At 48.3% G+C, this 27,112-nt stretch overlaps 2 protein-coding genes across 3 annotated transcripts in view; one reads left to right on the plus strand and one right to left on the minus strand.

Moving 5' to 3' along the window:
- LOC135057063 (zinc finger protein 501-like) overlaps positions 1–5,475 on the minus strand; it is a 34,919-nt gene extending 29,444 nt beyond the window's left edge. The window contains exon 1 of one of the 2 annotated variants that reach the window (XM_063962957.1): positions 5,363–5,475. The gene's annotated coding sequence lies outside the window, so the exon portion shown is untranslated. The remainder of the gene's footprint in view (positions 1–5,362) is intronic. The other variant, XM_063962956.1, reaches the window with a different exon arrangement.
- Positions 5,476–5,642: 167 nt separating this feature from the next.
- The window catches only part of LOC135057195 (uncharacterized), a 166,218-nt gene continuing 144,748 nt past the window's right edge, over positions 5,643–27,112 (plus strand). The window contains exons 1-8 of the mRNA XM_063963091.1: positions 5,643–5,739; positions 6,476–6,619; positions 7,128–7,319; positions 7,640–7,718; positions 7,815–7,912; positions 8,059–8,170; positions 8,524–8,621; positions 19,906–20,017. Of these exons, the coding sequence (XP_063819161.1) occupies positions 6,515–6,619; positions 7,128–7,319; positions 7,640–7,718; positions 7,815–7,912; positions 8,059–8,170; positions 8,524–8,621; positions 19,906–20,017 (796 nt within the window). The 5' untranslated portion in view covers positions 5,643–5,739; positions 6,476–6,514. The remainder of the gene's footprint in view (positions 5,740–6,475; positions 6,620–7,127; positions 7,320–7,639; positions 7,719–7,814; positions 7,913–8,058; positions 8,171–8,523; positions 8,622–19,905; positions 20,018–27,112) is intronic.

Here is a 27,112-nt window from a genome sequence, read left to right on the forward strand (position 1 = left end):
AACGGAATTCCCCAGAGTCTTGTCACTTCTGCAAATACCTCTTGGTGCAGAGCCCACTCTCCCGGATGGAGGTCGTGCCTGCTGAGGAAATCCGCTTCCCAGTTGTCCACCCCCGGTAGGAAAACTGCTGACAGTGCGCTGACGTGTTGTTCCGCCCAGCGAAGGATCTTTGTGGCCTCCGCCATTGCCGCTCTGCTCCTCGTTCCGCCTTGCCGGTTTATATGGGCCACCACTGTGATGTTGTCTGACTGTACCAGGACCGGTCGATCCTAAAAAAGACTTCTTGCTTGGAGCAGGCCGTTGTAAATGGCTCTTAACTCGAGAATATTTATGTGTAGACAGGCTTCCTGGAGCGACCATTTTCCCTGGAAATTTCTTCCTTGGGTGACTGCGCCCCAGCCCCGGAGACTTGCATCTGTCGTCAGAAGTACCCAATCCTGGATACCGAATCGGCGTCCCCCCCAGGAGGTGATGAGCTTGTAGCCACCACAGGAGAGAAATTCTGGCTCTGGGAGATAGACTTATCTTCTGGTGAATGTGTAGATGAGATCCGGACCATTTGCTCAGCAAGTCCCACTGAAACACGCGGGCGTGAAATCTGCCAAATGGAATGGCTTCGTACGCCGCAACCATCTTCCCCAGAACCCGAGTACAATAATGGATCGACACACTCGTCGGCTTCAGAAGTTCTCTGACCATCGTCTGCAGTTCCCGAGCCTTTTCTTCTGGAAGGAATACCTTCTGTAACTCCATGTCCAGAATCATGCCCAGAAAAGGAAGCCGAGTGGTCGGAATCAACTGGGATTTCGGCAAATTAAGCACCCAACCGTGCTGTCGCAGAACCGATAGTGACAACTCTACACTTCTCAGCAACCGTTCCTTGGACCTCGCCTTTATCAGGAGATCGTCCAAGTACGGGATAATTGAAACCCCTTGTTTGCGAAGAAGAGCCATCATTTCTGCCATGACCTTGGTGAAAATCCTCGGAGCCGTGGAAAGCCCAAACGGCAACGTCTGAAATTGGTAATGAGAATCCTGTATCGCAAACCTGAGGAAAGCCTGATGTGGAGGATATATCGGCACATGTAAGTAGGCATCCTTTATGTCGACTGACGCCATAAAATCCCCCCCCCCTCCAGGCTGGCAATCACCGCTCGAAGGGATTCCATCTTGAACTTGAAGACTTTCAAGTATGGATTGAGGGATTTTAGATTTAGAATTGGTCTGACCGAACCGTCCGGTTTCGGTACCCCAAAGAGGCTCGAGTAGAACCCCTCCCCCCGCTGGGACGGAGGGACGGGAACAATGACCTCTTCTGTAGACAATTTTTGAATCGCCACCCGGACCACCTCCCTGTCCGGAAGAACCACTGGTAATGCCGAAATGAAGAACCGGTGAGGGGGCATCTCCTGAAACTCCAGTTTGTATCCTTGAGACACGATTTCTAACACCCAAGGATCCAGGTCTGATTGAATCCAGACCTGGCTGAATACCTGAAGACGGCCCCCCACCGGTCCGGACTCCCCCAGGGAAGCCCCAGCGCCATGCGGTGGACTTGGTAGCAGCCGGGGAGGACTTCAGGAAGTTTTCTTCCCTGTGCTCTACCCTTTGAGGCGAGGAAAGACGAACCTTTCCCACGCCTGTATTTATTGTGACGAAAGGACTGCATTTGTTGATGTGGTGCCTTTTTCTGTTGTGTGGGAACATAAGGAAGAAAAGAGGACTTACCCGCAGTCGAGACTAGGACCGCCAGGCCGTCCCCAAACAAGACAGTACCTTTAAAGGGTAGAGCTTCCATAGACCTCTTAGAGTCGGCATCAGCATTCCATTGATGGATCCACAAGGCCCTCCTGGCAGATATCGACATGGCATTGGTCCTTGATCCCAAGAGACAGACGTCCCTTGCTGCTTCCTTTAAGTAATCCGCGGCGTCCTTAATATAACCAAGAGTTAGAAGGACATTATCTTTATCAAGAGTATCCATGTCACTAGCTAAATTCTCAGCCCATTTTCCTGTACCGCAGATTCATCAGAAATCTGCAAAACATCCTTTATAGCCACAATCATGTACTGAATACTCTTAACTAATCGTGGATGTAACGCAGCCTCAGTGAAATCGACCTCGGAATCAGGGTCCGTGTCGGTATCCGTATCCCCCACCTGAGTAAAAGGCCTCTTATGGGACCCGGATGGGGTCTGTACCTGCGCTAAAGCCTCCTCCATGGACTTTTTCTACACCTGCGTCTGTGACTCAGACTTATCTAACCTCTTAGATAAAGAAGCTACATTGGAATTTATTGTATTAAAAAGTGCTAGTAAATCAGGAGTCGGCTGCGTCGACAGTGCTACATCTAGCCCCGCATCCCCACCTCCCATAACCTCCTCTGGTGAATAACATTCAGGCTCCGACATGTCGACACGTAGTACCGACACACAACCCACACAGAACCGTACCAGCAAGGTGACAGGCCCACAATGCAGCCCAGAAGAGGAGACAGAGGGAGTGTGCCAGCTCACACCCCAGCGCCTGTATATTGGTACACGAATATATGTACCCAGCGCTGCCTTATTATCAAAAAGACTGGTACCCCACTGCGGCTCCCCTCTGGAGATGCCCCCTTTACTTGAAATCAGCGTGGAGGTCCCGGCAGCGTCTCTCCCTCCGTCTGGTGCAGGGAGAAAATGGCGCGTGTGAGCCGCGGACCGAAGCTCCGCCCACTTCCCGGCGGCTTCGGCCCGCCAAATTCAAACTCATGTAAAATGCCGGCGGGGGTCTGTAAAAGGTGCCTCGGCACCCACAATCATATGCCGCCCTTACAAAACTTCAGTAACATGCCACCCAGGGCGCCCCCCCCCCCAGCGCCCTGCACCCAGTGACAACCGTTGGTGATATGTGTGTGGGAGCATGGAGCACAGCGTTATCACTGTGCTTTACCTTCCGTCACTGAAGTCTTCTGCCGTCCTGAAGTCTTCTGATCTTCTCATACTCCCCCGACTTCTGCCTTCTGGCTTCTGTGAGGGGGTGACGGCGTGGCTCCGGGAACAAGCAGCTAGGCGCACCAAGTGATCGAACCCTCTGGAGCTAATGGTGTCCAGTAGCCGAGAAGCAGAGCCTTGAAACTCACAGAAGTAGGTCCTGTTTCTCTCCCCTCACTCCCACGCTGCAGGGAGTCTGTAGCCAGCAGTGCTCCCTGAAAATAAAAAACCTAACAAAAGTCTTTTTCTAGAGAAACTCAGTAGAGCTCTCCTAGTGTGCATCCAGTCACTCCTGGGCACAAAGTCTAACTGGGGTCTGGAGGAGGGGCATAGAGGGAGGAGCCAGTTCACACCCAGTTTTAAGTATTTTTAGTGTGCCCAAGCTCCTGCGGATCCCGTCTATACCCCATGGTCCTTTTGGAGTCCCCAGCATCTTCTAGGACGTAAGACAAAAGACATATCAGTGTGTGCCGGGAGCTGTGTAATCCCCCATCATACATCACTGTACAGTCCCCTCTCCCCTATATAATAATACCACATATCAGTGTATGCTGGGAGCTGTGTTATCCCCCATCATATATCACTGCACAGTCCCCTCTCCCCTATATAATAATACCACATATCAGTGTGTGCCGGGAGCTGTGTTATCCCCCATCATATATCACTGCACAGTCCCCTCTCCCCTATATATAATAATACCACATATCAGTGTATGCCGGGAGCTGTGTTATCCCCCATCTTATATCACTGTACAGTCCCCTCTCCCCTATATAATAATACCACATATCAGTGTGTGCTGGGAGCTGTGTTATCCCCCATCATATATCACTGTACAGCCCCCTCTCCTCTATATAATAATACCACATGGTGTATGCCGGGAGCTGTTATCCCCCAATCATATATCACTGTACAGTCCCCTCTCCTCTATATAATAATATCACACATCAGTGTGTGCTGGGAGCGGTGTTATCCCCCATCATATATCACTGTACAGTCCCCTCTCCCCTATATAATAATACCACATAGTGTATGCCGGGAGCTGTTATCCCCCAATCATATATCACTGTACAATCCCCTCTCCTCTATATAATAATACCCCCTATCAGTGTATGCCGGGAGCTGTTATCCCCCAATCATATATCACTGTACAGTCCCCTCTCCTCTATATAATAATATCACATATCAGTGTGTGCTGGGAGCGGTGTTATCCCCCATCATATATCACTGTACAGCCCCCTCTCCCCTATATAATATCACATATCAGTGTGTGTCGGGAGCTGTGTTATCCCCCATCATATATCACTGTACAGTCCCCTCTCCCCTATATAATAATACCACATATAAGTGTATGCCGGGAGCTGTGTTATCCCAATCATATATCACTGTACAGTCCCCTCTCCCCTGTATAATAATACCACATATCAGTGTGTGCCGGGAGCTATGTTATCCCCATCATATATCACCATAGGTGGATCCGGGGAAAAGCAGCAGCACTACTGCTATTTCAGTCAGATTTTATAAAAGCTGGCAGGCACTAGGACCCGTCGTGGCTCTAACAGCAAGTCCGTGTGGTAACCAATGGGAAGGCTGGAGCTGCAGATCTAGCCTCCCCCTGCTCACACCGCAACCTACCTCCCCCACTGCCAGCCGGCCAGAGTCCAGCCCAGGCGTGGGGTTCAAATGCCAGCATTAAGTAAGACTGTTACTTATGACGGCGCAGAAGGCTTCATTAGCCCTCACTGCATCGCACAGTTTCCCAGCACTTCCTCCTTCACTTCCTTTACCACCATGCTAGGTGCAGACAAACTCAGCTTTGAGAAGGCGGTCCGGTCCGTGTGATTGTGACATGGCTGTATGTCTTATGCTGCTTGTTGGAGATCCAGCTGGCTGCTTCTGCTAATCAAAGATGGGCAGTTCATGTTCTGCAGTGTGAGTCTCAGACGGCAGGGTATGCTGCACCTGCCACCACCAACTAAAAACGTTAATAATTATATTGTGCTGGGGTGCCTTCCAGGATGCGCTTCTACAGCCAATCATTACCTGATGGCGTACTCTGTGAGGCCACGCCCCTACTGATACCACACCGCTTATCTGGGAGCACATGTGCATTAGGTGCAAGTAAATATAACTATTACCATTCCCCTATCATGGTGCCCCCCCCTTTCATTTTCTTCTGGAACCGCCCCTGTATATCACTGTACAGTACACTCTACTCTATACAAAAATACCACATATCATGGCACCATAGGCTGTTCCCCCCCCCCCCCCCCTGTCTAATAGTAACAGGACACCAGAGGCTGCTGCCCCTCTATAATACTAATAACAGAACACTACAGGCTGCTCCTACTATATGAATAATAATAATAACAACAGAAAATCCGATTACTTGCTGCTGCCGAATACAGATGTCTCCTCAAAGCAGAATAAGCGTCCCCCACACCAGCATACAGAACACCCGGAATTCGCAATTCTACAGTCAGAAATACAACTTCCGGCATGTGGAACGCACTAGCCGGAAGTAACTTGGAACGCACAACCCGGAAGCCTGCTGAAACGAGTTTGCAGGAAATAGAGTTCTATCTCACTCTGCAAGCAGGAAGCAGGGTGTGTAATGTAAACGTCTTCCGGGGAGAGCAGGCAGTAACTGGCCCGGGTGAGTACATAGAGCTATATAAGAGAGGTCACCTGTAGCCCATACATGATCCTATGCAACGAATGTATCGTTTGACGTCACCCTGCCCTGCACACAGCAAGAAACTAATGGTGATAAGCAGATGGTTGGTTCTATATCGGAGTGGCTGAAGGGGTACCATAAGCAGATGGGCAAGTGGGCCGGGGTATCGAGCAGCTGCTGGGGGCAGGTCAGGCAGATGCTGGGGACATTATGTGGTGTGTTGTTGTTGTTGTTATTATACAGGGGGATCAGCCTGTGGTGTCCTGTTATCTTTATACAGGGGGAGCAGCCTGTGGTGTTCTGTTATTATCTTTATACAGGGGGAGCAGCCTGTGGTGTCATGTAATTTATTATACAAGGGGAGCAGCCTGTTGGTGTCTTGTTATTGTTGTTATTATTATTATACAGGGGGAGCAGCCTGTGGTGTCCTGTTTTTATCCTTATACAGGGGAAGCAAACTGTGGTGTAGTGTTGTTGTTATTATACAGCAGTCTTTAGTGTAGTATTATTATTATTATTGTACAGGAGGAGTAAACTAGTATCCTGTTATTAGTATACTGGGGGGACAGCCTGTGGTGTCCTGTTTGATCAGGTGAAGTGAAAGTGTCAGAGGACCTAGACTCTGGCCATGACTTGTGTAACTTGTTAGCCAGCATTGTGTGACAGTCACTGAGGACAATCCTCTGCCGCTTCTGTGACCAGGGCTGTATGGATTTGGAGAATAGAGTAGACTTACTGGTCACTCAGGGCAGCATATCTGACTATGATACATGTGTACTCTGCGGTGCTTATTGTAATTATTATATTTTTTCCTTGAAAATCCAGTTGTGAGAAAACAGTGTGTTTACTGGACATCACGTGAGGATGAGATGCGTCACTGATTCCCTGAGGATGGACAAGGACCCGACTCACATGACTGAGAGGATACTAAATCTCACCCTGGAGATTATCTACCTGCTGACTGGGGAGGTGAGAGCATCACTTATATCTATAGTAATAAATAATACAGGAACATTACTGGGGAGGTGAGGGGATCTAAGAGTGTCATAGTGACATCACATATCTATAGTAATAATACAGGGACATGACTGGGGAGGTGAGGGGATCTGAGAATGTCATAGTGACATCACTTATCTATAGTAATAATACAGGGACATGACTGGGGAGGTGAGGGGATCTGACAGTGGGACTGTGACATTACTTACGGATGTAACCATGCTCATGTTAGCTGTGATGTATACGCATGGGCAAACGCATCGCCGAAAATTGCACAATCGCACCATTAAAGTCTATGGCACGTGTGTACGCACGCGCATGCCATAGACACGGGCACACTAGTTTTGCCATCCATGGTCGTTAGATGGATGACCGTGGCTACATCTGTACGTCTATCTATAGTAATAATACAGTGTCATGACTGCGGAGGTGAGGGAACTGGGAGTTTATGCAGTGGTAATTAATGTCTCTCATTACCCAGGATTGCGCAGTAGTGAAGAAGACATCCAATGAGTGCGAGACACCCAATAGCTCTCTCTGTGTGTCAGGAGGATGGAGCAAGACCCAGAGCCCCATCACGGTGCCTCCACCTCACTCACTGATACATGGGAGAAACAATGACCAGAGGATTCTGGAACTCACCAACAAGATCATTCAGCTGCTGACTGGAGAGGTGACTGCTGGGAATGGGGCATTATACAGTAACACCAGGGGAGGTGTCTGGGTGATGACTGGAGAGGTGACTGCTGGGAATGGGGCATTATACAGTAACACCAGGGAAGGTGTCTGGGTGATGACTGGAGAGGTGACTGCTGGGAATGGGGCATTATACAGTAACATCAGGGGAGGTGTCTGGGTGATGACTGGAGAGGTGACTGCTGGGAATGGGGCATTATACAGTAACACCAGGGGAGGTGTCTGGGTGATGACTCTATCATTGTGTGTCAGGTTCCTATAAGGTGTTAGGATGTCACTGTCTACCAATCTATGCAGGAGCGGGAGTATATGCAGGGACACAAGGATCTGTACAAGGACGTCATGATTGAAAATCACCGGCCTCTCATATCACTGGGTAAGAGGAGACAGCAGGTATGGGGACCAACCATATACATGCATCATATTTAATCACTTACATACGATGTACTCAGTCTCTGTGTGTCTCCTACAGATGGATCCAGTAACAGAGATATCCCAGAGAGATGTCCCTGTTTGCTTTATTCACAAGCCTGTACGGGAGAGAATCACAAGACCCCACAGGAGGATCAGGTAGACGAGGTTTAGGTGCTCACCAAATTCCAAAGTGATTTACCACTATATGATCCGTAGAGCAGCTGTGTGTGTGTCTTATATATTTATATTTTATTGTTTTAATGTATATTAATAAAATCAGACACTATTAATGTGTTATTTAGGGTAATGACCTGACTTATATTAAGGTAAAAGATATAGATGGAGAAGAAGAGACGTATGTGAGGGGTGATCAGCAGTGTAAGGAGGAGGAAATCCCTACAGATATCAGCACAGGTGAGTAATAATCACTTATTACAGAGAAGAGTCACATATTCTCCTTGTTCTATCACTACAGCAGTCTCTCTTATTCTACACCCTCCTCTGTCAGTACAGACTAATGAGGAAAATGTATTTTCCCAGTGGGGGAGACGGGAGCCATCAACCCATATTATACTCCTACTCTCCTCATCACATCATGTCACTGTGTTACCAGTCCAGAGATCTGACCAGTCTCCTCCCCACACTCTCTGATGTATCTCATACATCAGGAGCCATCAGCCCCTATTATACTCCTGCTCTCCTCATCACATCATGTCACTGTGTGTTACCAGCCCAGAGATCTGACCAGACCTGTGTGTCTCCTACAGATGGAGCCAGTAACAGAGATACCCCAGAGAGATGTCCCCGTCCTCTTTATTCCCAGGATTGTACAGAGGAAAATCACAGGACCCCACAGGAGGATCAGGTAGGTGGGATATAGGGTATCTCCAAATAACATAATTACTTATTAGTATATGATCTGTGTATCAGTCTGTGTCTTTACCTGAATACAATCAGACATAATGGATGTGTTTGTATTGTTCATGGATTATTTAGGGTGAAAGATAAAAAGAATGAGAGATTCAAATAGTGATTACATTCCTTATCAGTAAGCAGATGAATACTCAATGTGAAACCTTAGTCCTCTGAAGATATTCTCCCACAGGTCTGTATAATCCTGCTGATATGTAAACCAATTCTTATAAACACATTTCCAGTGTTTCTCCTTTCACCTCCGACTCCTCCAGGTGTGAGAGAGGGGCTGAGGTTCTGACGCTTGGAAAAAATTCAGATAGACTAGAAGCCAGCGCTGTACATATAAAGATGCAGCAGAAGAAGACTCCTACGTAGTCAAGAGGTTTTCTCTTAGACAAACACTTACAGGTTAATTCAGCCCTGCATGCACATAAAGGTACTGTATCTTTCCCAGACGAATGCCTCAATCATATAAAATCTTCTATTTCAACACTTACATTAAAATTCTGTCACGCATTCACATAAAGGTATCTTTTCCTACTCCCGTTCTGGATCCAGGTAAGTAGTTTAGACAGGCAAATGTCCAGAAAAGCGTGGTTTATTTATAAAATCACAATAGAAACAACACAGTCTCCATATACATCTCAGGATACAAGTGGTAAACGCTATCGGGGGTCTGAGACTCCAGGTCGACAACAAAAAGGTCGACACACCTTAGGTCGACACCAATTGGTCGACACACCTTGGGTCGACATGGACAGAAGGTCGACAGGAACAAGGTCGACATGGAAAAAGGTCGACATGAGTTTCTTATGGTTTTTTTGGTGTCGTTTTCTTCGTAGAGTGACCGGGAACCCCAATTAGTGCACCGCGTCCCCTCGCATGGCTCGCTTCGCTCGCCATGCTTCGGGCATGGTGCCTTCGCTCCGCTCTGCTTGGCACAGATTACCGTTCCAGTCGTAGTCCACATGGATCGTTAAGTATGAGAAAGTTCCAAAAAAGAAAAAAATTGTGAAAAACTCATGTCGACCTTTTTCCATGTCGACCTTGTTCCTGTCGACCTTTTGTCCATGTCGACCTAAAGTGTGTCGACCAATTGGCATCGACCTATGGTGTGTCGACCTTTTTGTTGTCGACCTGGAGTCCGGATACCCGCTATCGGTTCTATTGTAACAAACACCGGCTGCAGACAGGTAGGTGTAAAGCATCCGTGGCGTTCAGCTCTCAAAACCGTCGGATCCCAGGAGATAGAAGATACAGCAAACCGCTTCAATGCGTTTCAGGGAGCCCTCTCCCCTTTGTCAAGAAGTGCTGTTACACTCATCTGTCCGGGTTTTTATACCTGATCTTCCTAACCACCTGATTCATTCATATCATGATAATTATACTACATGTGTGTCATTTAACTAATACAAAGTTTTAAAATACACATGCATTACACACACTACATCCAAAGTGACTTTTTGTTCCAGGGAGTCCGGCAATTACCTTCAAGCTATTGTTATCTTTTAGGTTTGCCCCTCCAAACTTTGAGTTGTAAACTATACTATATTTCTCTAACGTCCTAGTGGATGCTGGGGACTCCGTAAGGACCATGGGGAATAGACGGGCTTCGCAGGAGACTGGGCACTCTAAGAAAGATTTAGTACTACTGGTGTGCACTGGCTCCTCCCTCTATGCCCCTCCTCCAGTTAGAATCTGTGCCCGGCCAGAGCTGGGTGCTTTTAGTGAGCTCTCCTGAGCTTGCTAATAAAAAAGTATTTTAGTTAGGTTTTTTTTTTATTTTCAGAGAGCTTCTGCTGGCAACAGACTCTCTGCTACGTGGGACTGAGGGGAGAGAAGCAAACCTACTAACTGCGGCTAGGTTGCGCTTCTTAGGCTACTGGACACCATTAGCTCCAGAGGGTTCGAACACAGGATCTTAACCTTGGTCGTCCGTTCCCGGAGCCGCGCCGCCGTCCCCCTCGCAGAGCCAGAAGACAGAAGCCGGCAGAAGCAAGAAGACATCGAAATCGGCGGCAGAAGACTCCAGTCTTCACATGAGGTAGCGCACAGCACTGCAGCTGTGCGCCATTGCTCCCACACTACCCACACACTCCAGTCACTGTAGGGTGCAGGGCGCAGGGGGGGGCGCCCTGGGCAGCAATTATGATACCTCTTGGCAAAAAGCACATATATACAGCTGGGCACTGTATATATGTATGAGCCCCCGCCATTATTTTTACACAGAAAGCGGGACAGAAGCCCGCCGCTGAGGGGGCGGGGCTTCTTCCTCAGCACTCACCAGCGCCATTTTCTCTCCACAGCTCCGCTGAGAGGAAGCTCCCCAGGCTCTCCCCTGCAGTCTCAAGGTAGAAAGAGGGTAAAAAAGAGAGGGGGGGGCACATAAATTTAGGCGCATTGATCAATATACAGCAGCTACTGGGTAAACACTAAGTTACTGTGTAATCCCTGGGTTATATAGCGCTGGGGTGTGTGCTGGCATACTCTCTCTCTGTCTCCCCAAAAGGCCTTGTGGGGGTCCTGTCCTTAATTAGAGCATCCCCTGTGTGTGTGCGGTGTGTCGGTACGTTTGTGTCGACATGTTTGACGAGGAAGGATACGTGGAGGCAGAACAGGTGCAAATGAATGTGGTGTCTCCGCCGACGGCGCCGACACCTGATTGGATGGATATGTGGAAGGTGTTAAATGATAACGTAAACTCCTTGCATAAAAGGTTGGATAAAGCTGAAGCCTTGGGACAGTCAGGGTCTCAACCCATGTCTGATCCTACAGCTCAGAGGCCGTCAGGGTCTCAAAAGCGCCCACTATCCCAAATTGTTGACACAGATATTGACACGGATTCTGACTCCAGTGTCGATGGCGATGATGCAAAGTTGCAGTCTAAAATGGCTAAAGCCATCCGCTACATGATTATAGCAATGAAGGATGTATTGCACATATCAGAGGAAAACCCTGTCTCTGACGAGAGGGTTTATATGTTTGGGGAGAAAAAGCAAGAAGTGACTTTTCCCCCTTCACATGAATTAAACAAATTATGTGAAAAAGCGTGGGATTCTCCTGATAGGAAAGTGCTGATTTCCAAAAGATTACTTATGGCGTATCCTTTCCCGCCAACGGACAGGTTACGCTGGGAATCCTCCCCTAGGGTAGATAAAGCTCTGACACTCTTATCTAAGAAGGTGGCCCTGCCGTCACAGGATACGGCCGCCCTAAAGGATCCTGCGGATAGGAAGCAGGAAGGTATCCTGAAGTCTGTTTATACACATTCCGGTACTCTACTGAGGCCAGAAATTGCTTCGGCCTGGATGTGTAGTGCTGTAGCAGCATGGAGAGATACTCTGTCTGAGGAGATAGATACCCTGGACAGGGAGACTATTTTACTGACCCTGGGGCATATCAAAGACGCTGTCCTATATATGAGGGATGCCCAGAGGGACATTTGCCTGCTGGGCTCTAAAATAAACGCAATGTCGATTTCTGCCAGAAGGGTCCTATGGACTCGGCAATTGACAGGTGATGCCGAATCTAAAAAACACATGGAGGTTTTACCTTATAAGGGTGAGGAATTGTTTGGGGACGGTCTCTCGGACCTAGTTTCCACAGCTACGGCTGGGAAGTCAAATTTTTTGCCATATGTTCCCTCACAGCCTAAGAAAGCACCGTATTACGAAATGCAGTCCTTTCGTTCACAAAAAAGCAAGAAAGTCAGAGGTGCATCCTTTCTTGCCAGAGGCAGGGGTAGAGGAAAGAAGCTGCACAATACAGCTAGTTCCCAGGAACAAAAGTCCTCCCCGGCTTCCACTAAATCCACCGCATGACGCTGGGGCTCCACAGGCGGAGCCAGGAGCGGTGGGGGCGCGTCTCCGAAATTTCAGCCACCAGTGGGTTCGCTCACGGGTGGATCCTTGGGCTATACAAATTGTGTCTCAGGGATAAATCGGCCCTGCCAGCTTCCCCCATGGAAAGGGAGGTAGTGTTAGCGGCAATTCACAAGTTATATCTCCAGCAGGTGGTGGTAAAGGTTCCCCTCCTTCAACAGGGAAGGGGTTACTATTCCACTATGTTTGTGGTACCGAAACCCGACGGTTCGGTCAGACCCATTTTGAATTTAAAATCCCTGAACATTTATCTGAAGAAATTCAAGTTCAAAATGGAATCGCTCAGAGCGGTCATTGCAAGCCTGGAAGAGGGGGATTTTATGGTGTCTCTGGACATCAAGGATGCTTACTTGCATGTCCCCATTTATCCACCTTATCAGGAGTACCTCAGGTTTGTGGTACAGGACTGTCATTACCAATTCCAGACGTTGCCGTTTGGCCTGTCCACGGCACCGAGAATATTTACCAAGGTAATGGCGGAAATGATGGTGCTCCTTCGAAAGCAAGGAGTTACAATTATCCCATACTTGGACGATCTCCTCATAAAGGCGAGGTCCAGGGAGCAGTTGCTGATCAGCCTAGCACACTCTCAGGAAGTGTTGCGACAGCACGGCTGGATTCTGAATATTCCAAAGTTGCAGCTGATTCCTACGACGCGTCTGCCCTTCCTGGGCATGATTCTGGACACCGAACAGAAGAAGGTGTTTCTCCCGGAGGAGAAGGCTCAGGAGCTCGTGACTCTGGTCAGAGACCTCCTAAAACCAAAACAGGTATCGGTGCATCACTGCACGTGAGTCCTGGGAAAGATGGTGGCGTCATACGAAGCCATTCCCTTCGGCAGGCTCCATGCAAGGATCTTTCAGTGGGATCTGTTGGACAAGTGGTCCGGATCGCATCTTCAGATGCATCGGCTGATCACCCTGTCCCCCAGGGCCAGGGTGTCTCTTCTGTGGTGGCTGCAGAGTGCTCACCTTCTCGAGGGCTGCAGGTTCGGCATACAGGACTGGGTCCTGGTGACCACGGATGCAAGCCTCCGAGGATGGGGGGCAGTCACTCAGGGAAGAAACTTCCAAGGGCTGTGGTCAAGTTAAGAGACTTGTCTGCACGTCAATATCCTGGAACTAAGGGCAATATACAACGCCCTGAGTCAAGCGGAGCCTCTGCTTCGAAACCAACCAGTGCTGATTCAGTCAGACAACATCACTGCAGTGGCCCATGTAAACCGCCAGGGCGGCACAAGAAGCAGGGTGGCAGGGCGGAAGCCACCAGGATTCTTCGTTGGGCGGAGAATCACGTGCAAGCACTGTCAGCAGTGTTCATTCCGTGAGTGGACAACTGGGAAGCAGACTTCCTCAGCAGACACGACCTCCACCCGGGAGAGTGGGGACTTCATCAAGAAGTCTTTACGCAGATTGCAAATCGATGGGAACTGCCACAGGTGGACATGATGGCGTCCTGCCTCAACAAAAAGCTAAAAAGGTATTGCGCCAGGTCAAGGGACCCTCAGGCGATAGCTGTGGACGCACTAGTAACACCGTGGGTGTTCCAGTCGGTCTATGTGTTTTCTCCTCTTCCTCTCATACCCAAGGTGCTGAGAATCGTAAGAAAAAGAGGAGTGAGAACAATAATAATTGTTCCGGATTGGCCAAGAAGGACTTGGTACCCGGAACTGCAAGGGCCCTGTCTGTTCCAAGACTTACCGCGGCTGCGTTTGACGGCATGGCGGTTGAACGCCGGATCCTAGTGGAAAAAGGCATTCCGGATGAAGTTATTCCTACGCTGATAAAGGCTAGGAAGGACGTGACAGCAAAGCATTATCACCGTATATGGCGAAAATATGTTGCTTGGTGTGAGGCCAGGAAGGCCCCTACAGAGGAATTCCAGCTGGGCCGATTCCTGCACTTCCTACAGTCAGGAGTGACTATGGGCCTAAAATTAGGGTCTATAAAGGTCCAGATTTCGGCCCTTTCCATTTTCTGTCAAAAAGAACTGGCTTCACTTCCAGAGGTTCAGACGTTTGTTAAGGGAGTGCTGCATATTCAGTCCCCTTTTGTGCCACCAGTGGCACCTTGGGATCTTAACATGGTGTTGGGTTTCCTGAAATCCCACTGGTTTGAGCCACTTAAGACCGTGGAGCTAAAGTATCTCACGTGGAAAGTGGTCATGCTGTTGGCCTTAGCTTCGGCTAGGCGTGTGTCAGAATTGGCGGCTTTGTCATGTAAAAGCCCCTATCTGGTTTTCCATATGGACAGGGCAGAATTGGGGACTCGTCCGCAATTTCTGCCAAAGGTGGTGTCCTCTTTTCATTTGAACCAACCTATTGTGGTGCCTGCGGCTACTCGTGACTTGGAGGATTCCAAGTTACTAGATGTAGTCAGGGCTTTGAAGATTTATGTAACCAGAACGGCTGGAGTCAGGAAGACTGACTCGCTGTTTATCCTGTATGCATCCAACAAGCTGGGTGCTCCTGCTTCAAAGCAAACTATTGCTCGCTGGATCTGTAACACGATTCAGCAGGCTCATTCTGCGGCTGGATTGCCGCATCCAAAATCAGTGAAAGCCCATTCCACAAGGAAGGTGGGCTCTTCTTGGGCGGCTGCCCGAGGGGTCTCGGCATTACAGCTTTGCCGAGCTGCTACTTGGTCGGGTTCAAACACCTTTGCAAAATTCTACAAGTTTGATACCCTGGCTGAGGAGGACCTTGTGTTTGCCCATTCGGTGCTGCAGAGTCATCCGCACTCTCCCGCCTGTTTGGGAGCTTTGGTATAATCCCCATGGTCCTTACGGAGTACCCAGCATCCACTAGGACGTTAGAGAAAATAAGATTTTACTCACCTGTAAATCTATTTCTCGTAGTCCGTAGTGGATGCTGGGCGCCCGTCCCAAGTGCGGACTTTCTGCAATACGTGTATATAGTTATTGCTTACTAAAGGGTTATGTTATGTTGGCATCCGTTGATTGATGCTCTGTTGTTTGTTCATACTGTTAACTGGGTATGTTTATCACGAGTTATACGGTGTGGCTGGTATGAGTCTTACCCTGGATTCCAAAATCCTTTCCTTGTAATGTCAGCTCTTCCGGGCAGTTTCCTTAACTGAGGTCTGGAGGATGGGCATAGAGGGAGGAGCCAGTGCACACCAGTAGTACTAAATCTTTCTTAGAGTGCCCAGTCTCCTACGGAGCCCGTCTATTCCCCATGGTCCTTACGGAGTCCCCAGCATCCACTACGGACTACGAGAAATAGATTTACCGGTGAGTAAAATCTTATTTTGTAGTAACGTGATTCCGCTTTCACAAAAAACATTACAACATGTCATTAAAAGTCAATTTAAAAGACAACCTTGTTACTTTATTACAACTACTTATTAAAACATAAGTTCGGCATTTTTCCCTTTTATTCCCGATCACGTGACCATTATGCATAGTTCAGCGGTATACTTAACCCATATAGGTTTCACGCTTTCAATCTTTATATCAGATTCATAAATCCCCATTCCAATTACCTTCGGTGGTACTCACAATCCAGACCGTATACGTATAGTCATATCAATCACTATGATATACAGGATATAGTTTGTCGCTAAGCAACGGTCACGTGATCCCTCTGAACCTCTCGTAGGGGAGTATGTCCGCTATGTATCAGACAGCGGCTATATTAAGACAAGGAATCCCCAACATGGGTTCACTACGATATGCCGGCGGTCGGGCTCCCGGCGACCAGCATACCGGCGCCGGGAGCCCGACCGCCGGCTTACCGACATTGTGGCGAGCGCAAATGAGCCCCTTGCGGGCTCGCTGCGCTCGCCACTCTACGCGCGCCACACTATTTTATTCTCCATCCAGGGGGTTCGTGGACCCCCACGAGGGAGAATAAGTGTCGGTATGCCGGCTGTCGGGCTGCTGGTCGCCGGGAGCCCGACCGCCGGCATACTGAAGACCACCCCCAAACATATATAAGACGACTGATTTAAAGCTGTAATGTTGTGACATTAAAAGTATCTAGCTTTAATTTCTACGATATGCAGGATGATATTAGTTGTTAAACAACTTTCCTTATAATAAAGAGGTATGTCCGCTATATATTAATAGGCAGCTACATTTCAACCAAAAGACCCCGTTGTATGTTTTGTTAAAACTGTAGTCCTATAGCTCAGAGTTTGTTACTCAGATCAATACATTTATGCTGATTATTAAATAGCATTAACATAACTTCTCGGCTTATTTTAGAAAAATGTATTTATTGACCAGAAACAAAATAGGGATTCTCCGTCATATGTAAGCCAGCAATTATCGGGACTATATTCCCATAGCATTACAGATATAAGTTTTCTCGCCCCACTACCCATCCTAAAAATTCAAACATTACATTACATGAGCATATGTGAACTCAAATATATACATAATAGGTCATTCTCTCAGAGGTGACAATGGGGGTAATTCTGAGTTGATCGCAGCAGCAAATTTGTTAGCAGTTGGGCAAAACCATGTGCACTGCATGTGTGGCAGATGTAACATGTGCAGAGAGAGTTAGATTTGGGTGGGGTGTATTCTAACTGAAATCTAAATTGCAGTGTAAAAATAAAGCAGCCAGTATTTTACACTGCACAGAAACAAAATAACCCACCCAAATCTAACTCTATCTGCAAATGTTATATCTGCCCCCCCTGCAGTGCACATGGTTTTGCCCAGCTGCTAACAAATTTGCTGCTGCGATCAACTCTGAATTACCCCAATAATATTTGGAAGAGGTCATCACCCAAAAGATCACCGCTTGCGGATTGATCCTATTGTTCATACCACTCCAATGTACTCATTCCAAAGTAACGGAGGGAAATAATCCAATCATTCTTAATGGATGGAGTAGTGATAAAGTCCTCAACGCTGATCAACGTTGACTCCCAATGGTTTAAATATGGATTTTGAGACTATATGATTTAACAGGAATACTAATATACCCATTATGGTGTTGTTTTGTCTTTCTTTCCTCTCTCTTCCCGACCGGTAATTGAGAACTTTATCACTACGAACTATGGGGGTCATTCCGAGTTGATCGCTAGCTGCTTTTGGGTCACTGCGCAGCAATCAGGCAAAAAATCGGCACTTCTGCGCATGCGGCGCAATGCGCATGCGCATCATACTATTACAACGAACGATGTAGTTTCACACAAGGTCTAGCGAAGCTTTTCAGTCACACTGCTGGCCGCAGAGTGATTGACAGGAAGTGGGCGTTTCTGGGTGTCAACTGACCGTTTTCAGGGAGTGTTCGAAAAAACGCAGGCGTGGCAGGAAAAACATAGGCGTGGCTGGGCGAACGCAGGGCGTGTTCGTGACGTCAAAACAGTAACTGAACAGTCTGAAGTGTTCGCAAGCGATGAGTAGGTCTGAAGCTACTCTGAAACTGCACAAAATAATTTTGTAGCCACTCTGTGATCCTTTCGTTCGCACTTTTGCTAAGCTAAAATACACTCCCAGTGGGAGGCGGCATAGTGTTTGCACGACTGCTAAAAACTGCTAGCAAGCGATCAACTCGGAATGACCCCCTATATCCGGTATATCGTAGTAATTGATTATGACTATACATATACGGTCTGGATTGTGAGTACCATCAAAGGTAATTGAATTGGGGATTTATGAATCTGATATAAAGATTGAAAGCGTGAACCTATATGGGTTAAGTATACCGCTGAACTATGCATAATGGTCACGTGATCGGGAATAAAAGGGAAAAATGCCGAACTTGTGTTTTAATAAGTATTTGTAATAAAGTAACAAGGTTGTCTTTTAAATTGACTTTTAATGACATGTTGTAATGTTTTTTGTGAAAGCGGAGTCACGTTATTACAAATATAGTATAGTTTACAACTCAAACTTTGGAGGGGCAAACCTAAAAGATAATAATAGCTTGAAGGTAATTGCGGGACTCCCTAGAACAAAAAGTCACTTTGGATGTAGTGTGTGTAATGCATGTGTATTTTAAAACTTTGTATTAGTTAAATGACACACATGTAGTATAATTATCATAATGTGAATGAATCGGGTGATTAGGTAGATCTGGTATAAAAACCCGGACAGATGAGAGTAACAGCACTTCTTGACAAAGGGGAGAGGGCTCCCTGAAACGCGTTGAAGCTGTTTTGGTATCTTCTATCTTCCGGTGATCCGACGGTTTTGAGAGCTGAACGCCACGGATGCTTTACACCTACCTGTCTGTAGCCGGTGTTTGTTACAATAGCACAGATGGCGTTTACCACTTGTATCCTGAGATGTATATGGAGACTGTGTTGTTTCTATTGTGACTTTAGAAATAAACCACGCTTTTCTGGACATTTGCCTGTCTAAACTACTTACCTGGATCCAGAACGGGAGTAGGAAAAGATACCTTTATGTGAATGCGTGACAGAATTTTAATGCAAGTGTTGAAATAGAAGATTTTATATGATTGAGGCATTCATCTGGGAAAGATACAGTACCTTTATGTGCATGCAGGGCTGAATTAACCTGTAAGTGTTTGTCTAAGAGAGAACCTGATGACTACGTGGGATTCTTCTTCTGCTGCATCTTTATATGTACAGCGATGGCTTCTAGTCTATTTGAATTTTTTCCTGGTTAAACAACACCAAGAGTATTTTGGGTGTGCTCTTTTTATGGAAACCAGCAGCTTTACACCATATACCACTCTCTTCTATTTTTGATCATTGTTGGTTGATGAGGGAGATCATCTAAGAATGAGAGTCGGAGGTGGAAACGTTCATAAGGATTGGATTACACATCAGCGGGATTTTATAGATCTATGGGAGAATATCTTCAGAGGACTAACGGGAAGATGTATGATGAGGCGCTATGTGCCTCAGTGGTATCTGCGCACATTATACTGCTTCCCTGCAGCTGATGATGCCTCACCACAACACTGTCCCTGGCTGGGATCGGCTGCTGGGTTCCGGGCTGTGCCTGGGAGATCTCGCACATGCCCAGTGGAGCTGGCTGGGAGGTGAGACACCGCACATCCGCACTAGGCTGGCTGGTATCCCTGGAGGGAGGAGTTTTCACCACCCACCCCAGCAGACAAGACGTTAATACATCTTATCAGTATTGCTTTCAGCAGGAAGGGCTATAGCGGCAAGATCCCTGCCGCTATAATACATCTCCTCCTCCCCCCTCCTCCTCAGGACTAACATTAAGGATTTGTCTGCTTATTGATAAGGAGAGTACTTTTCATCCTCTTTTGGGCACCTGTATGAATCTTCCTCATTCTTTTCCTCCTACATGCGTAGTTATGAGTGTTTGGTGAACATTTAGAGAGATATTTGTGTTGGAAGCGCTTAGGCACATTTTCATACATAATTTTCTATTTAGGGTAAAGGTCTGGCTGATCTTAAGGTAGAAAATATAGAGGGAGAAGAAGAGACGTGTGTGAGGGATGATCAGCAGTGTAAGGAGGAGGAAATCCCTACAGATATCAGCACAGGTGAGTAATAATCACTTATTACAGAGAAGTCGCATATTCTCCTTGTTCTGTCAGTACATCAGTCTCTTATCCTACACCCTTCTCTGTCAGTACAGACTAATGAGGGAAATGCATCTTGTCAGTGAGTGAGTACGAAGCCATCAGCCCCTATTATACTCCTGCTTTCCCCCTCACATCATGTCACTGCGTGTTTCCAGCCCAGAGATCTGACCAGTCTCCGCCCCACACTCTCTGGTGTATCTCATACATCAGGAGCCATCAGCCCCTATTGTACCACTGCTCTCCCCCTCACATCATGTCACTGTGTGTTACCAGCCCAGATATCTGACCAGTCTCCTCCCCACACTCTCTGGTGTATCTCATACATCAGGAGACATCAGCCGCTATTATACTCCTGCTCTCCTCCTCACATCATGTCACTGTGTGTTACCAGTCCAGAGATCTGACCAGTCTTCTCCCCACACTTTCTGATGTAGCTCATACATCAGGAGCCATCAGCCCCTATTAGACTTTTACTCTCCCCCTCACATCATGTCACTGTGTGTTACCAGCCCAGAGATCTGACCAGTCTCCTCCCCACACTCTCTGGTGTACCTAACACAAAAAGCAAAAAAAGAGCCTGGTGCTATTACTATAGTCAAGAAAAAAAGAATTTATATCTGTCCGTATTTTTTAAAAATCCACTTATAAATGCACATATATATGTTTGTATTCTTCCCAATACGGATACTTTCATTAGTGTCTATCACAGTCCTCTAGAGATTAGCCCGGCACTTTCACTCTGATTTATATGTAATGCTTCCGATCACAGCCGAGGTTTCCACTGTGGGAGAATTAAGTGCAAGATAGCTCAGGTAGAGGGAGACTAAGGTGGTCATTCCGAGTTGATCGCACGTAGCAACTTTTTGCTGCTTGTGCGATCAACTTGACGCCGCCTATGGGGGAATGTATTTTCTCTGACGTCCTAGTGGATGCTGGGTACTCCGTAAGGACCATGGGGCATAGACGGGCTCCGCAGGAGACTGGGCACTCTTAAAAGAAAGATTAGGTACTATATCTGGTGTGCACTGGCTCCTCCCTCTATGCCCCTCCTCCAGACCTCAGTTATTATCTGTGCCCGGCCAGAGCTGGATGCACTCTAGGGGCTCTCCTGAGCTTCCTAGAAAAGAAAGTATTTGTTAGGTTTTTTATTTTCAGTGAGATCTGCTGGCAACAGACTCACTGCTTCGTGGGACTGAGGGGAGAGAAGCGAACCTACCTGCTTGCAGCTAGCTTGGGCTTCTAAGGCTAGTGGACACCATTAGCTCCAGAGGGATCGAACACAGGCCCAGTCCTCTGTCGTCCGGTCCCGGAGCCGCGCCGCCGTCCCCCTTGCAGAGCCAGAAGAACGAAGAGAAGTTGAAAATCGGCGGCTGAAGACTCCTGTCTTCATTAAGGTAGCGCACAGCACTGCAGCTGTGCGCCATTGCTCCCTTAGCACACCACACACTCCGGTCACTGATGGGTGCAGGGCGCTAGGGCGGGGCGCCCTGGGCAGCAATTAGATTACCTTACTTGGCAAAAAGCACATAATACAGTCTAATAAACTGTATATGTGCATTAACCCCCGCCATTACACATTTAAAAACGCGGGAGAAGCCCGCCGATGAAGGGGCGGGGCTATCTTCCTCAGCACACCAGCGCCATTTTCTCTTCACAGCTCCGCTGGAAGGACGCTCCCCAGGCTCTCCCCTGCAGTTCCAGACTTCTAGGGTAAAAAAGAGAGGGGGGGCACATAAATTTAGGCGCAAAACTGTGTATATAAGCTGCTATAGGGGAAAAAATCACTCTGTATAGTGTGCATCCCTGCATTATATAGCGCTGTGGTGTGTGCTGGCATACTCTCTCTCTGTCTCCCCAAAGGACTTGGTGGGGTCCTGTCCTCAGTCAGAGCATTCCCTGTGTGTGTGCAGTGTGTCGGTACGGCTGTGTCGACATGTTTGATGAGGAAGCTTATGTGGAGGCGGAGCAGGTGCCGATAAGTGTGATGTCACCCCCTGCGGGGCTGACACCAGAGTGGGTGGATATGTGGAAGGTATTAAACGACAGAGTCAACTCCTTGCATAAAAGGTTCGATGACATAACAGCTGTGGGACAGCCGGTTTCTCAGCCCGTGCCTGCCCAGGCGTCTCAAAGGCCATCAGGGGCTCAAAAACGCCCGCTACCTCAGATGGCAGACACAGATGTCGACACGGAGTCTGACTCCAGTGTAGATGAGGATGAGACAAATGTACAATCCACAAGGGCCATCCGTTGCATGATTACGGCAATGAAAAATGTGTTGCACATTTCTGACATTTAACCCAGGTACCACTAAAAAGGGTATTATGTTTGGGGAGAAAAAGCAACCATTGGTTTTTCCCCCATCAGATGAGTTGAATGAAGTGTGTGAAGAAGCGTGGGGTTCCCCCGATAAGAAACTAGTGATTTCTAAAAAGTTACTGATGGCGTACCCTTTCCCGCCAGAGGACAGGTTACGTTGGGAGACATCCCCTAGGGTGGATAAGGCGCTCACACGCTTGTCAAAAAAGGTGGTACTGCCGTCTCAGGATACGGCCGCCTTAAAGGAGCCTGCTGATAGAAAGCAGGAGGCTATCCTGAAGTCTGTATATACACACTCAGGTACTATATTGAGACCTGCAATTGCTTCAGCATGGATGTGTAGTGCTGCAGCAGCTTGGTCCGATACCCTGTCAGATAATATGGATACCCTCGACAGGGATACTATTTTGCTAACCATAGAGCATATTAAAGACGTCGTCTTATATATGAGGGATGCACAGAGGTATATTTGCCGGCTGGCATCTAGAATTAATGCAATGTCCATTTCTGCCAGGAGAGTATTATGGACTCGGTAGTGGACAGGTGATGCTGATTCTAAAAGGCACATGGAGGTTTTGCCTTATAAGGGTGAGGAATTGTTTGGGGATGGTCTCTCGGACCTCGTGTCCACAGCAACAGCTGGGAAGTCGACATTTTTACCTCCGGTTTCCTCACAGCCTAAGAAAGCACCGTATTATCAGGTACAGTCCTTTCGGCCCCAAAAAGGCAAGCGGGTCAGAGGCGCTTCCTTTCTGCCCAGAGGCAAGGGAAGAGGGAAAAAGCTGCACCAGACAGCCAGTTCCCAGGAACAAAAATCCTCCCCCGCTTCCTCTAAGTCCACCGCATGACGCTGGGGCTCCACAGGCGGAGCCAGGTGCGGTGGGGGCGCCTCTCCGGAACTTCAGCGACCAGTGGGTTCGCTCACAGGTGGATCTCTGGGTTCTGCAAGTGGTATCTCAGGGATACAAGCTGGAGTTCGAGGCCACGCCCCCTCGCCGTTACCTCAAATCAGCCTTGCCAGCTGCTCCCAAAGAAAGGGAGGTAGTACTGGCAGCTATTCACAAGCTGTACCTCCAGCAGGTGATAATCAAGGTACCCCCCTTCAACAGGGGCGGGGTTACTATTCCACAATGTTTGTGGTACCGAAACCAGACGGTTCGGTGAGACCCATCCTAAATTTAAAATCCTTGAACACTTATATAAGGAAGTTCAAGTTCAAGATGGAATCGCTCAGGGCGGTTATTGCAAGCCTGGAAGAGGGGGATTTTATGGTGTCATTGGACATCAAGGATGCATACCTACATGTCCCCATTTACCCACCTCACCAGGAGTACCTCAGGTTGGTGGTACAGGACTGTCATTACCAATTCCAGACGTTGCCGTTTGGTCTGTCCACGGCACCGAGGGTATTTTACCAAGGTAATGGCTGAAATGATGATACTCCTCCGAAAGAAGGGAGTTATAATTATCCCGTACTTGGACGATCTCCTGATAAAGGCGAGGTCCAAAGAGCAGTTGCTAATCAGCGTAGCACTATCTCAGGAAGTGCTGCATCAGCACGGCTGGATTCTGAATATCCCAAAGTCACAGCTGATTCCTGCGACGCGTCTGCTGTTCCTGGGCATGATTCTAGACACAGAACAGAAGAAGGTGTTTCTCCCGGAGGAGAAGGCCCAGGAATTATCATCTCTGGTCAGGGACCTACTGAAACCAAAACAGGTGTCGGTGCATCACTGCACGCGAATCCTGGGAAAGATGGTAGCTTCTTACGAAGCAATTCCCTTCGGCAGGTTCCATGCAAGGATCTTCCAGTGGGATCTATTGGACAAGTGGTCCGGATCGCATCTTCAGATGCATCGGTTGATCACCCTGTCCCCGAGGGCCAGGGTGTCTCTGCTGTGGTGGCTGCAGAGTGCTCATCTTCTCGAAGGCCGCAGATTCGGCATTCAGGACTGGGTCCTGGTGACCACGGATGCAAGTCTCCGAGGTTGGGGGGCAGTCACTCAGGGAAGAAACTTCCAAGGACAATGGTCGAGTCGGGAAACTTCCCTACACATAAATATTCTGGAACTAAGGGCCATTTACAATGCCCTGAGTCAAACAGAATCCCTGCTTCAAAACCAACCGGTGCTGATTCAGTCAGACAACATCACGGCAGTCGCCCATGTAAACCGACAGGGCGGCACGAGAAGCAGGATGGCAATGGCAGAAGCCACAAGGATTCTTCGATGGGCGGAGAATCACGTGCTAGCACTGTCAGCAGTGTTCATTCCAGGAGTGGACAACTGGGAAGCAGACTTCCTCAGCAGACACGACCTCCACCCGGGAGAGTGGGGACTTCATCCAGAAGTCTTCAAGCTGATTGTAAACCGTTGGGAACGACCACAGGTGGACATGATGGCATCCCGCCTCAACAAAAAGCTAAAAAGATATTGCGCCAGGTGAAGGGACCCTCAGGCGATAGCTGTGGACGCACTAGTGACACCGTGGGTGTACCAGTCGGTTATGTGTTCCCTCCTCTTCCTCTCATACCCAAGGTACTGAGGATAATAAGAAAGAGAGGAGTAAGAACTATACTCATCGTTCCGGACTGGCCAAGAAGAACTTGGTACCCGGAACTTCAAGAAATGATCTCAGAGGACCCATGGCCTCTGCCGCTCCGACAGGACCTGCTGCAGCAGGGGCCCTGTCTGTTCCAAGACTTACCGCTGCTGCGTTTGACGGCATGGCGGTTGAACGCCGGATCCTAAGGGAAAAGGGCATTCCGGATGAAGTCATTCCTACGCTGATAAAAGCTAGGAAGGACGTGACAGCAAAACATTATCACCGCATATGGCGAAAATAAGTTGCTTGGTGTGAGGCCAGAAAGGCCCCAACAGAGGAATTTCAGCTGGGTCGATTTCTGCACTTCCTACAGTCAGGAGTGACTATGGGCCTAAAATTGGGATCCATAAAAGTCCAGATCTCGGCCTTGTCTATTTTTTTTCAAAAAGAACTGGCTTCACTGCCTGAAGTTCAGACGTTTGTTAAGGGAGTGTTGCATATTCAGCCCCCTTTTGTGCCTCCAGTGGCACCTTGGGATCTCAACGTTGTGTTGGATTTCCTAAAATCACATTGGTTTGAGCCACTTAAGACCGTGGAGTTAAAATATCTCACGTGGAAGGTGGTCATGCTGTTGGCCTTGGCTTCGGCCAGGCGGGTGTCAGAATTAGCGGCTTTGTCGTGTAAAAGCCCATATCTGATTTTCCATATGGACAGGGCAGAATTGAGGACTCGTCCCCAATTTCTTCCTAAGGTGGTATCGGCGTTTCATTTGAACCAACCTATTGTGGTGCCTGCGGCTACTCGAGACTTGGAGGATTCCAAGTTGCTGGACGTAGTCCGGGCCTTGAAAATCTATGTTTCCAGGACGGCTGGAGTCAGAAAAACTGACTCGCTATTTATCCTGCATGCACCCAACAAGCTGGGTGCTCCTGCTTCTAAGCAGACTATTGCTCGCTGGATCTGTAGCACGATTCAGCTTGCTCATTCTGCGGCTGGACTGCCGCATCCTAAATCAGTAAAAGCTCATTCCACGAGGAAGGTGGGCTCTTCTTGGGCGGCTGCCCGAGGGGTCTCGGCTTTGCAATTTTGACGAGCTGCTACTTGGTCGGGTTCAAACACTTTTGCAAAATTCTACAAGTTTGATACCCTGGCTGAGGAGGACCTTGAGTTTGCTCATTCAGTGCTGCAGAGTCATCCGCACTCTCCCGCCCGTTTGGGAGCTTTGGTATAATCCCCATGGTCCTTACGGAGTACCCAGCATCCACTAGGACGTCAGAGAAAATAAGAATTTACTCACCAGTAATTCTATTTCTCGTAGTCCGTAGTTGATGCTGGGAGCCCTCCCAAGTGCGGACTCTCTGCAATACATGTATATAGTTATTGCTTAACTAAAGGGTTATTGTTTTGAGCTATCTGTTAATGAGGCTCATTCTTGTTTTCATACTGTTAACTGGGTATAGTTATCACAAGTTGTACGGTGTAATTGGTGTGGCTGGTATGAGTCTTACCCTGGATTCCAAATCCTTTCCTAGTAATGTCAGCTCTTCCGGGCACAGTTTCCCTAACTGAGGTCTGGAGGAGGGGCATAGAGGGAGGAGCCAGTGCACACCAGATATAGTACCTAATCTTTCTTTTAAAAGTGCCCAGTCTCCTGCGGAGCCCGTCTATACCCCATGGTCCTTACGGAGTACCCAGCATCCACTACGGACTACGAGAAATAGAATTACCGGTGAGTAAATTCTTATTTTAGCATAGCAGGGCTGCGATCGCTTGTGCAGCCCTCCTATGCTAAAAAAGTTTCCTGCAAAACAAGACCAGGGTCAGACCTACTTACCCTTTGCAACGGATCCAGCGACGAAGGTCCCGGGATTGACGTCAGACATCCGCCCTCCAAACGCCTGAACACGCCTGTGTTCGGATCTCCACGCCCGGAAAATGGTGAGTAGACGCCCCGGAATGCCTCCTCGCTGTCAATCTTCTTGCAATCGTGCTAGCGATCACTTTCTTCTTTGTTCTAGCCGCTGCCCGGCGATAGCCGTCACCGGGCAATGACGCGCCTGCGCATTGCCCCGCCGCGCAGGCGCAGTTCTGACCCGTTCGCACCGCAGTGAAGAACCGCTGCGAACGGTTCGGAATGACCCCCTTGGTCCGGCTGTGGGTTTCGGCACCCAGTAGGCACCTGTAGCTTGG

The sequence above is a fragment of the Pseudophryne corroboree genome, chromosome 3 (assembly GCF_028390025.1).
Source record: "Pseudophryne corroboree isolate aPseCor3 chromosome 3, aPseCor3.hap2, whole genome shotgun sequence".
Lineage (NCBI taxonomy): Eukaryota > Metazoa > Chordata > Amphibia > Anura > Myobatrachidae > Pseudophryne > Pseudophryne corroboree.